This window comes from Mercenaria mercenaria, chromosome 15 (assembly GCF_021730395.1).
Source record: "Mercenaria mercenaria strain notata chromosome 15, MADL_Memer_1, whole genome shotgun sequence".
Classification (NCBI taxonomy): domain Eukaryota; kingdom Metazoa; phylum Mollusca; class Bivalvia; order Venerida; family Veneridae; genus Mercenaria; species Mercenaria mercenaria.
The window spans coordinates 47,691,580-47,704,462 of NC_069375.1; the positions used below are offsets into that span (position 1 = coordinate 47,691,580).

The 12,883-nt window shown below is 35.3% G+C and overlaps 1 protein-coding gene across 1 annotated transcript in view; it reads right to left on the bottom strand.

Moving 5' to 3' along the window:
- Positions 1-545: 545 nt before the first annotated feature.
- LOC123552354 (proteasome subunit beta type-7-like) overlaps positions 546-12,883 on the bottom strand; it is a 37,789-nt gene continuing 25,451 nt past the window's right edge. Inside the window, exons 2-8 of the mRNA XM_045341964.2 lie at positions 10,813-10,894; positions 10,288-10,385; positions 9,301-9,441; positions 6,415-6,530; positions 5,805-5,863; positions 4,094-4,245; positions 546-1,241 (exon numbers count right to left, since the gene is read on the bottom strand). Of these exons, the coding sequence (XP_045197899.1) occupies positions 1,124-1,241; positions 4,094-4,245; positions 5,805-5,863; positions 6,415-6,530; positions 9,301-9,441; positions 10,288-10,385; positions 10,813-10,894 (766 nt within the window). The 3' untranslated portion in view covers positions 546-1,123. The remainder of the gene's footprint in view (positions 1,242-4,093; positions 4,246-5,804; positions 5,864-6,414; positions 6,531-9,300; positions 9,442-10,287; positions 10,386-10,812; positions 10,895-12,883) is intronic.

Sequence of the window (12,883 nt, forward strand, 5' to 3'; positions counted from 1 at the left end):
TTGAAACTCAAGGTTATATTACTTGTTTGCGCATGGTATTTAAACGTTGATTGAACATACACACTTAAATCATACAAGAATGAGTGCAATTTTTCATAGCCGTGCAAGACTTCTCAGGCAAAATGAATGCAGTCAAATTACAAGTCTTGAACCAAAGAATTGTTTAAGCCAGTGCCTTGAACTTTCAATAGAATACGAGCAGAATTGAACCTCCTAGTCTATTTTAATTCTAGTACTTCATAAACATACGATGTACACTTGTCTGGCTGTAATTTACGAATAACCAAGCTCAGACAGTTCTCCTATTTCTTGGACAAGTAAATTGTGTTGAAAGCTTCAAATAGGTTATTATTTACTTTTTGATTTGACTGCAATGGTAGTTTTTAAAACATGTTGAATTTGTAACAATATTCACACTTAATGATCAAGACATATACTGTGTGTTTTAAACGGCTAAAAAGATTGTCTGAAATTTGGCAGGGGCAGACAAATGGGAGGCTAGGCTGACTTCTAGTGTTGGTGTGAAAATTAAAGAGCAAACACAATTGCTTTAGACATAATTTAATGTGTAAATAGCACTTGTAAAATGACAAAATGTTCCCATGTATTCTGAAACTGGTTTTCACAAGTTAAACATTTATTCAATTTTAAAGACCTTGTCCTTGTAAGAAGTACTTCATGCTTAAACTAACTTTATAATATGAATTAACACACTCTAAAGTCAACAATATATTCTCTTGTGAATGCCTTCACTCTTATAAACACCGCCCCCCACTCCTTATTTCCAAAAAAATGTTTTTGTTTAAATTATTTTAAGTCATATTAAATTTACAATTTTAATCAACTGTTAAAATTCCTTCATTAAAGTTTCTTTTGTAGTTTATATTATCTCAAATATGTGAAAATATACCATTTTTAGGGCCTTAATATTAAATGATTCCCTTTCACCCTTCCCCCCAGACCCCAGGTAGTCATTCATAAGGGAATATATGGTGAGAATGCATTAATAACCCTTACGTTAATTATTCAACAGGCTTGTACGATCACTAATAATTTTTTTCACTGAAACGAGTATGATACTAAACAATACAGCTGAAAGTCACATATTCATTGTTATATTTGATCATGCTGTGTCCATTGGTGTGGAACTGACTTGGGTTGAAACAATGTCAAATGGAATTTTCTTCACCTCGGTGCTCACTATAGCTGTACTCCCTCTCTTGAAACCATAGTTGCCTTCTCTGTAATGAAATATTAGAAATTATAGAAGTGTGGTTTATTCAAAGCTCAGTGACTAAACAAAGAAATAACAAACAAAAGAATCAAAACTGACCATTTTCTCAAGAAATCATGTATCAAGGTGATCAATACATCAAATGTACAGAAGCTTATTTAGCAAAGAATGCATCTTCATTAATAAAGAAGACCATATTTGGTTGTCAATTTGACTCTATGTTCTATGAGAATATTAGATTTGTTCTATTTTATTGGTCTTTGGATTAAGATTGTGGACCTGTAGTTTTCAGATTAAGAAAATAGATCTGCAATAATGACCAGGCCAGGAGTTTTGGTTTGATTACATTTTCTCCATATGTAACTGAAGAATTCCTCAACTAGTACCGAGGACCAAGTGATTGCACGCAAGCACTAACCACTTAGAAATGCTGACGTGCAATACCAGAATATGTAATTGTCCATTAACAATATGTCTGTTACCTTAAGTTCAGTAAATAAGTATATTAAACTAATAGAGTTTCACTGATTTTTTAAATGATACATTATTAAAGGGTAAGTACATGCATGTCTGTATTATTGTGAAAGACCACAAAGAGTAAGTGCCCTTGGCTGTGAGCTGGAGGAAAGAGTTAGTGCACTTGCCTGTGAACTTGACCTTGGATAACATACCTCACCATGATTAACATTTGTGTAGGCTCTTTCAAGTCCCTTTTGTTGTAAATTGAGAGATGGAAGTATTTCAGATGGACAAAGTAACTAATGAGCAGTGTGACTACAATATGCTTCATTTTTAGCTCACCTGTCACAAAGTGACAAGGTGAGCTTTTGTGATCGCGCGGTGTCCGTCGTCCGTCCGTGCGTCCGTAAACTTTTGCTTGTGACCACTCTAGAGGTCACATTTTTCATGGGATCTTATGAAAGTTTGGGCAGAATGTTCATCTTGATGATTTTCTAGGTCACGTTTGGAAACTGGGTCACATGCCATCAAAAACTAGGTCATAGGTCTAAAAATGAAAACCTTTTGACCTCTCTAGAGGCCATTTTATTTCACAAGATCTTCATGAAAATTGGTCCGAATGTCACCTTGATGGGTATCTAGGTCAAGTTCTAAACTGGGGCACGTGGGTCAAAAACTAGGTCAGTAGGTCTAAAAATAGAAAAAACCCTTTTGGGGCCTCTCTAGAGGGCCCTATTTTTCATGAGATCTTCATGAATGTTGGGCAGAATGTTTATCTTGATGATATCAGGGCAAGTTCGAAACTGGGTCACATAGGGTAAAAAAACTAGGTCATTAGGTCTAAAAATAGAAAAACCTTGTGACCTCTCTAGAGGCCATATTTCTCAATGCATCTTCATGAAAATTGGTCAGAATGTTCATCTTGATGATATCTAGTCAAATTCGAAACTGGGTCCTGTGGGGTTAAAAACTAGGTCAAGATCTAAAAATAGAAAACCTTTTGACCTCTCTAGAGGGCCTATTTTTCATGAGATCTTCATGAATATTGGGCAGAATGTTCAACTTGATGATATCTAGGTCAGTTTGAAACTGGGTCATGTGCAGTCAAAAACTAGGTCATAGGTCTAAAAATAGGAAAACCTTGTGACCTCTCTAGAGGCATATTTTTCAATGGATCTTCAGAAAATTGGTCAGAATGTTTACCTTGAAGATATCTAGGTTTAATTCTGAAACTGGGGGCACGTGGGGTTAAAAACTAGGTCAGTAGATCTAAAAATAGGAAAAACCCTTTTGACCTCTCTAGAGGCCATATTTTTCATGAGATCTTCATGAATATTGGTCAGAATGTTCACTTGATGATATCTAAGTCAGATTCGAAACTGGGTCCCCAAGGGGTCAAAAACTAGGTCAGTAGGTCTAAAAATAGAAAAAACCTTTTGACCCTCTCTTTAAAGGGCCCTATTTCTCAATGGATCTTCATGAAAATTGGTGAGAATGTTCAGCTTGATGATATCTAAGTCAGGTTCGTAACTGGGTCATGTGCGGTCAAAAACTAGGTCAGTAAGGTCGAAAAATAGAAAAACCTTGTGACCTCTCTAGAGGCCATATTTTTCACGAGATCTTCATGAAAATTGGTGAGAATGTTCATCTTGATGATATCTAGGTCAAGTTTAAAAGTGGGTCACGTGCCTTCAAAAACTAGGTCATTAGGTCAAATAATAGAAAAACCTTGTGACCTCTCTAGAGGCCATATTTTTCAATGGATCTTCATGAAAATTGGTCAGAATTTTTTATCTTGATGATATCTAGGTCACATGTGCTCAAAAAATAGGTCACTATGTCAAATAATAGAAATAACGATGTCATACTCAGGTTGTAAATTGGAGATGGGAAGTATTCAGTGACGACTATGAGCAGTGTGACTACAATATGCTTCATTTTTGAGGAATAGAAATGTATTTTAATGAATGTTAAGACCTGCATTAACATGGTAGGAACATTAACAGGAATTGCCTAGAAAAGGAAAAACATCTGATACATTTCAAAAAGGTCTACTTCCAGATGTACATTTTCACAAGTGACAGTAACATTGTCAATCACAAATTAGTATATACATGTAACTTCAATAGTACAAGCCAAACTGTAAAAACAGCTGAACTTCCAGTTTGTAACAAATTCTAAGTGTGACTTAGCATTTCTACATTTCTTTAATAGAAAAAAAACAAGAGGTTTTATAACTACATGTTGTTTACAATTCACAGCATCACTCTTTTTACAAATTTACTTTTAACTTGAAATTTCTAACAAATGAGAGTGCCTTTCTTATCCTGATAATTTGACATAAATCTGATGGATGCCCCCTCTAAAAAAAAAAAAAAAAAACATCTCAATTTTACTGACCTTTGTCCTTTTACATTAGCTTCATCGTATGGTCGCAAATATTCCACCTTGTCGGCAGTTATCACACATAGATCTACATTTGATCCAGAGCCCAGATCATTGAATATACCAGCTGCAATGGCATCTCGAACAAGCTTCAATGCCTCTGCTTTCTGCAAAAAGATTTTTCCCTGATTTATATAAAATGTGAGATAACGTATGTTATTCAGAGATTTTCTAACTAAGAAAAGTAAAAAGAAAAAGAAAAGAGAAGAAAAAATTCAAAGAAATTCAGTTTTTTTTTTCAAATTTAGGTAAATATCTATGCAATCAAAAAAATTTAATTCAAACATTTTATCAATATAATAGGGTTATTATAACAGTAGTTTGATCTTGGACTCTGTATTCGGCTCGAGTGGATTTTGCCAGATCGGATCTCACAAGGCACGCAAGCGCAGTGTGATCCAACCTTGCAAAATCCACGAGAGCCGAATACAAAGTCCCAGATGTAGCTACTGTTATAATGACCTTTTTATTATATACCTTTACCATTTTAATTCTTGTTTTGTTTTTGAACGAAATCTTCAATGTTTATTGATATTAAATGGAACTTAGTGAAGTTTTTATGTGCGCTATTTATAGAAATGTGTCGGGTCATGCATATTTATGAAAATAGTCCGGCATCATATAATACGGAAGGTACAATACGGAGTTTAAAAGGTACAATACGAAATTTTTGTCTGTCTGTTCATATTAACTTGTGAAATACAAGCCAATTTTTTACAGAATTTATATAGGTATATAATAAAGTTCAATACCAACATCTCTACTTTTGAAACAGCAACAATTCTGTCCTGCCAACAGAAGTTTTGTGAACATCCATACAGCAGTTCATTATCATTATTATTTTTTTTTTTAATGTGATGGCTCGAAAAATGCAGTCAGGTATAAGCCATCTGAACTAACTTGAGAAAGGTCTGACCAAGTAAGCTACAGGTCATGTCTGCTTGAGATCCACCAAGGGCATCATGAGCAAATGTTTTTATAGATATTTTTACGTCTGGTGGTTCCTGCTTGGAGAAGATCCATCAATAGGTACATGTTGTTTATAGTTTTGTTTGTTTTTATTTTCAGCTCAGAGGGTCTCTTTTAAAAAGAGTTAAGGGAGGCAGTTTGGTAAACCTGAAAAAAGGTTTATGTAAGGTGTGCTACAGACAGTCTGATGACGGTCTACCTAGCAGTTCATGAGAAGTAACTGTTGTTTAAAGAGTTTTCTATTTTTAGCCCTGGCAGCCACTAAAAGTGGTCCAGAACAACCGTTTGAACAAGTCTGATGAAGGTCCATCAATCAGTTCATGAGAAGACATCCTAACAGGTTTTTCTATTTTTAGCTGCGGTGGCCCCCTAAAAGAGGTCAAGCTGAACCATCAGAATAAATCTGGGAAAGGTTTGTGCAGTGATGATATCAATAATCAAGCCAGTTTGGTGAAAATCCATCAAAGTTGTTTAAAGGTTTTTTTCTGTTTTAATCTCTGACAGTCTCTATTAATAAAGGTCATGTGGAACCATTTGAATAAAACTTTAAAACAAGTCCACGACAGGATGCTACAGACCAAAACTGGTGTCATTTAGTCCAGCAATTTCAGAGCAAGTTCAAGTAAAAATGTTGAAGCACGATGCCAGAAAACGAACCACCAACCTATTTATAGCTAAGCGTTTTGTGTATGCGTACCTCCATATTGGGTTTAAATCCTGCTTCAAAAGTTGCCATGGCTGCTAATGATCCAGATCCTGAAATTAAATAACATTATCACATTATAGGTAAGAAAAACTGTATGATTGAATAACTTACTTTTTTTCTGGTAGTATTTTAATTATTCAAACATGCTTCCGTTGGCACCTTTAGCAACCTTAGATAGATTTTTATACAAATCATCTTCTTTGATATACACTGACCTTAAAAGCAGCCACAGGAGCTTAAAACCTAAAGATTCCACCTAAAATTTCACAACTGAAAATGTAAAACTGCTAATTTAACATTCATAAGTAAGCAAAGAGCAGCCATGTGTTTTCATGTGTTCCTAGCAGCGAATATAGTGGCAATATCAGACACCTAATTTTTTTTCAAGTGTAGTTCCAATATTAGACACCATCTTGAATTTCTCAGTTAACCATTATTATAGCTGGTAGACAGATAAAACTTCAGGTATCTGAAACATTTTGAAAAATAACATTCTTGCTAGGTCCACCTCTCAAAATGCGCTAATACTGACCCCTCCAACCATGGGAGGTAATTCAAGTTTTCTTTATAACTTTTACAGAACTGTTTCAGAACAGCTTACCCATGGTAACATAGGGCAGTTTATCTGTTGACCCATGTGGATGTATTGAATACAGATGTGGCCCTGTAACATCTACCCCTCCTAGTACTAGGGCAGCACTGATATAACCTTGATATCTGAAATCAGAAAATATAATACTCCTCTACATATAGTTGTCAAACAAGCAATCATTATGGCCCTAGAGTGCACACATTGTTTCATAGACAAAACAAGTAACAACTTTGGTAGCCATCCAAGAAACATTTCTGCTAAACAACCATAACTCTGGTCTAGCTCAGAGAAAAGTCCCAAACAGAATACCAGGTGCACAACTTCACATGCTACGTAACAATCCTCTTTCTGTTAATGAATTGCCCGGCGCCGTTGATAAAAAAAATATGATTCCGCAGACGTCTCAACTGCCGTACAAAATTATTGTGAAAAGATCGCCAATATCTATGAGTTTGGTATTATTTTGATAAAGATTAATAAATATATCAATTAGATGTATAAATCTGAACGCGTTGATGCAAGAAACGGGCATTATTAAAGCACGAGAATCGAAACATGAATGAAAATTTTCATGGCGTTTCGATCGTGCACCTGATAAACTTACGAGCTTCGGACGTGTAAATTTTCGGATAAAAATTTTAAGGCGACTTTTCCATAGCTAAGTTAACACTTTATCAAGGGATGTAACTCAGATCTGGTTGGGTGAAATCCCAAACAGAACACCAGCTGCACAACTTCACATATTTTATAACAATCCTGTAATGTTTTATGACTCTAAGTCAAATACTTTTTGAGATACATCTATATATATGCAACATAAACTTGTACGCCATTTATGCATATTTTTCTCTTGTTTGACCAATAGAAATCCCAAACAAAACCCCAAGTGCACAACTTCACATGCTGGACAATACTCCTACTGTACTTCATGAACCTAGGTCAAATATTGTTTGAGAAACATGCAACACAAACTTAGGCCCTTTTTATGCATATTTTTGACTAAGTCAAGGGCCATAACTCTGGCCTGGCTGTTTGAGATCCCAAAGAAAAAACACCAGGTGCACATCTTTCTGTCCTAAATAACAATTCTGTGATGTTTGATGACTCTGGGTCAAATACTTTTTAAGATATGCACGACACAAATTCTGACAGACGGATGGAAGGACAGGCAGACGAACAGACATTTCTTGGGGGCAAGTGATGATGCCTCTGGTGACAACGTTTTTTAAGAATCAATATAATATGAACACTCCGGGTAGCGGGTCACCAGAGGAACAATGGTGTGTCAGCCCAGCAGTTTCTGACTAGAAGATTTTTCTTTCCGGTTGCCATGGCAATCAGAATTCTGAAAGGATTGATTTTTTAAAACAAGCAAATTCGATGAATTGGTATCCCCTGCCGAAAGGGTTTGTGGTGAGGAATGGCAAAAAGATATATCCGGCAAAAAGTTAAGGATGTTAATAAGAAGCAAATAATTTTTTTAAAAAAGGAATGGAAATATATATATGTATATATGAGGTGGGGGAATGGTACAACTTGGAAGGTTTGAAAAAATCTAAAATAATGAAAAAAAAAAATTTTTTTTGGGGGGGGGGGGGGTTGGGAGGGGGGTTGGGAGGGGGAGGGGGTGTGACCAAGGCAAGTGGGTGACCAGGTGTGGGTGCGCAACTTCACATGTTTATAATAAATGTTCACAGAAAAGAATGAAAGAAATTTAATGAAATTCTGCCAAATGGTAAGTTTGTTATGTACAAATATGTGGATTTTTAGACAATTAAAGGGCAATAACTCTGAAGTTACAAAAGAAATCCATACAAAATTGTCTGTGCACAACCACATTATAGTGCTCTAAATTCTATTAAGTTTCATAGTTCTAGGTCAAATATATCAAAAGTTATGATGCAGAAATTGCCATATCTATAGTACCCTATATACCTTTAACTCTGGTGTTACTTGGAAAATCTGTCTGAAACTTGATGGGCTGCAAGAACTCATAGTGGTGAACATGTATACGAAGTTTTAAATAAATATTCCCAACCATTTCCTAGATATGGCTCCGGACGGACGGAAAGACGGAAGGACGGACAACGCCAAAACTATATCCCTCCGACTTTCCTCGGGGGATAACAAGTTTGAAAGAGGATAACCTAAGAAACATTCCTGTGAAGTTTGGTTGATATTGGCTGAGATGTTTAGGAGATGGGTTTTTTTTAAATAAGAGAGTGGACAGAAGTACGAGGAACATATGAGAGCAGATGATTTATTTATTTATTTATTTTGTTGGGTTTAACGTCGCACCGACAAAATTATAGGTCATATGGCAACTTTCCAGCTTTGATGGTGGAGGAAGACCCCAGGTGCACCTCCGTGCATTATTTCATCATGAGCGGGCACCTGGGTAGAACCACTGAGCCAGCTGGATGGCTTCCTCACATGAAGAATTCAATGCCCCGAGTGAGGCTCGAACCCACATTGATGAGGGGCAAGTGATTTGAAGTCAGCGACCTTAACCACTCGGCCACAGAGGCCCCCGAGAGCAGATGAGTTGTCACAGTAACTTTACCCACACAATTGCTCTGGTGAACTAGTCGGATACCTGTTAAATCAGATTTATAACAGTAAACTAGAAATTTTGAATATCAGCAGTCCTCTCCTTTTGTAAACTTTTCACAGTATTTTGTTGGACCTAACTGACTTGACTCCAAGTATATATCCTTATACTCAATTATACTCAAGTTAGCATCAGAAGCAAGTAAAAATGGGATCTATTACAAAAGATGTATGTCTGACAAATACAAAGATGTATGGTGACATGTTTCAAAATTCACCTCATCACCATTTGCACTAAATTATAAAATCCTTTTAAAAGCAATAAAATAAAACTTCAGTTTTTACCTAAATAACATCTGTTTGAGAAGTCTGTTGGCGGTGGCAACTCTGGGTTTCCTGCCAGTATTCAGTTTATGAAGTTCTAACTGTGACGCTATCATCTGTGTGGTCATCTCTGTGTCTGCTGCTGTTCCTGCACCACAACAACTGAAATATACAATAATTGTTATCTCTATATACATTAACACTTGTGGAGAACTAATTTTGAAATTTATTGATAATGAAGATGCACAAATTCATGGAAATCAAATCCCTAAAAAAAATCAAATTTCCATTTTTGTCATGTTAAAAATCTGAAACACATGAATTCATTATCCCTACAAAACTTCTGTCTTAGTCCAAACCAAAAACATTAATGAAAATGAAATTCATTTACCACACAGTATATACTGATAGACTTACTAAAATCTACACAATGTCTGTCTATGAAACCTACTTTTGGGTACAACTGACCTGTCTTAGAACTTAAATCACACTAATCATTTTAACAATTTGTTGCAATAACACTTGAAGGGCTCCAGTCTAATTCATTTTGCTGTCAAATTATACAAAAGTACTTTCAAGAAATGAATCACATTTATGCCTAATGTGGCTACATGTATGCTGCTTCAATTGACTTGCAGTAAGTTTTAGGAATTGTTAACTTATAGTTTGATTTGTGTTTTCACAGAACAACTTCAAAATTTGCAATACGTATTATAAATCTTTTATGTAGGTATAAATGGATTGCAATGAAAAAAAAGATAGTAAATTCATTAGTTCAAAGAAGCAGAAAATCTGACAAAAACTAAACAATGTGCCACTATATAAAAATACAAAATAGAAAATTAACTTGGATGAAGCTGCAACTTAGTAATTATGGCATTTTTAGTAATTATAACAATGTTCAGGCAAGATCTCACCTTTTAAATAAGGCTTCTTGGTAATATAAGCTTTAGAGAATTTAGCCAACTTGAAATAGTGAAAGTGCTAAAATTAATTAATGATCCTTACTACATATTATCAGCAAGGTAGTGAATTTTGCTACAGTTCTTGTCAGCGACAATAGTGTCTTCTGTTGCCCTGGTATCAGCTCCCAGTACAACTCCATCCTGCAAATGAAAAACTCAGGGTATCAGTTTGAATTGTGCCAAGCTTTTCAAAATATATTTTAACTATACACATATACATCAGTTTATTCTGTAACATCTCCGAAAGACAGTTCTTTAAAAAAAAACCTTTAAAATTGCAACTGAAAACCAATTTATTTCCAATTATTTCAATTACTTAGTTCTTCTAAGCTGGAAAGTGATTGCAAAAGAATCAAATTAAAAATATTTGAAACTCATCAACTCCCTTATATAGTCAGTTGCTTAAAAAAATTATTTTGAAGATGCTCAGTTAGTTACATTCATGATCAAGCCAAAATTTTAACTAAAGAAATAAAATTCTACCAAAGTATAATCAAACAATCAACTTTAAATATTACTAAGTCCATGTGGCATCATTTCAGAGTATCGTAACATATTTTACAGTTACCTTATATATGATACCAGCTATAGTGGTTCCGGTTTTATAGGCTGTTGGAGCTTTCAGACCTATTTTTTCAAGATGTCGGTTTCTGAAAAAAAAATTCAGTCAACTGTTAACATGAGCTGTTTGTAAAATACATAACTCTTCACGATGGCCTGATGGGAGGGCAACTAGGTATGTACAAATGTAACTATGTGTGCAGTGACCTTGACCATTGACATAATTACCTCAATACAAGGGAGGTCATCTACTGTCTTGTGTGTCTACCTGCAATCATTAGCATTGACTCAAAACATCAAAAAAAGAAACATTTAGATTCAGGTAAAGTTTCATCTTCAGCCAGTTTCTAATAAATCAGTTATTACCAACTAACAACCTTGTCATTGGCTCTCAGGGCTTTTTTCCCCTATAAATCTACCTCCGGTAAAAGGAGGTAATCCCAATTCAAACAAGAGCTGTCGGAGGACAGCAACGCTCGACTATTTAACAGCCTTGTCGCTTGAATGAATAAGAAAGTCGAAAAAGGGGCATAATTTAGTAAAAAAGTAAAATAGGGTTATGGAACCTGCATAGTGCTTATCAGCTCATGACAGTGGACAAGTGTATGAAGTTTCAATCCATTCCCATTAGTGGGTACTGAGATACCAGCTTACATATAAGAATTTAACCCAAAAACTCCTAAGTTGAAAAAGGGGCATAATTTTGTAAAATGCAAAGTTGAGTTATTGACCCTTTGCACTGCACGTCATATCATGAAAGTGAACTAGTGTGTGAAGTTTCAATCCTTTCCCATTAGTGGATACTGAGATACCAGCTTACATACAAAAACTTAACCAAAAATTTCTATGTTGAAAAAGGGGCATAATTTTGTAAAAAATCAAAATAAAGTTATGGGACCTGCTTTGTGCATGTCAGATCATGACAGTGAACAAGTGTGTGAAGTTTCAATCCATTCCCATTAGTGAGTACTGAGATACCAGCTTACATACAAAACCTTAACCAAAAAATTCTAAGTCGAAAAAAGGGGCATAATTTTGTAAAAAAGCAAATAGAGTTATGGAACCTGTGCAATGTAAGTCAGTTTATCACAGTAAATAAGTGTGTGAAGTTTCAATCCATTCCCACAAGTGGTTACTGAGATACAAGCTTACATACAAAACCTTAACCAAAAATTTCTAAGTCAAAAAAGGGGCATAATTTTGTAAAAAAGCAAAACAGAGTTATGGAACCTGTGCAATGTAAGTCAGTTTATCACAGTGAATAAGTGTGTGACGTTTCAATCCATTCCCACAAGTGGTTGCTGAGATACCAGCTTACATACAAAAACTTAACCAAATCGGGACGCGGACGCGGACGCGGACGCCGACGCGGACGCCGACGCATGGGCGAGTCCAATAGCTCTACTATTCTATGAATAGTCGAGCTAAAAAGTATGTTTTTTCCCCAAAGTTGAATTTAAAATTCCCAAATGATTATACCTTTTAGGGTTTTTGCTGTTTTAAGATAGTTTTGCTAATTTGTATGTATATTTAGGTAAATCATAATACTCTTGAACAATTACAGAAATTAATTCATTAATATTTCACACAAAAACACATTTATGTAGATTTTTGGTAATTTGCAAATTGTCCCAATTAAGACAAGTTTCTAAAAGCATTTTCCCAATTCCACCGGTGTCGGTGGCATTCCCAAATTGATGAAAAAAGGCCTGGCTCTGGTAATAAAGTGCTAATTAATGCCCATGAAAACCAACGGACTGACAGACCTGCCGACAAACAAGCTTACTCCTATATACCCCTAAACTTTGTTTGTGGGGGTATAAAAAGGCATATTTGACCGTTCTTTAAGCGAATTTTTTTTTTCAGCATAGTTATTTTATAGCAAGACCAATAAAATATCTCTTGTCAAAGAACAGCATATCTCTTGACCTAGAACAGCAGCTACCACATGGTTTTTAATTTATCATTATTACATAATTTTAAATTGTTGTTGTCATGACATCTTATGTTCTGTTATGTGCCAGAAATGTTTTAAGGTTCATCTTACAAACTAGATCTCTTAATGCTTGTAGTCATTG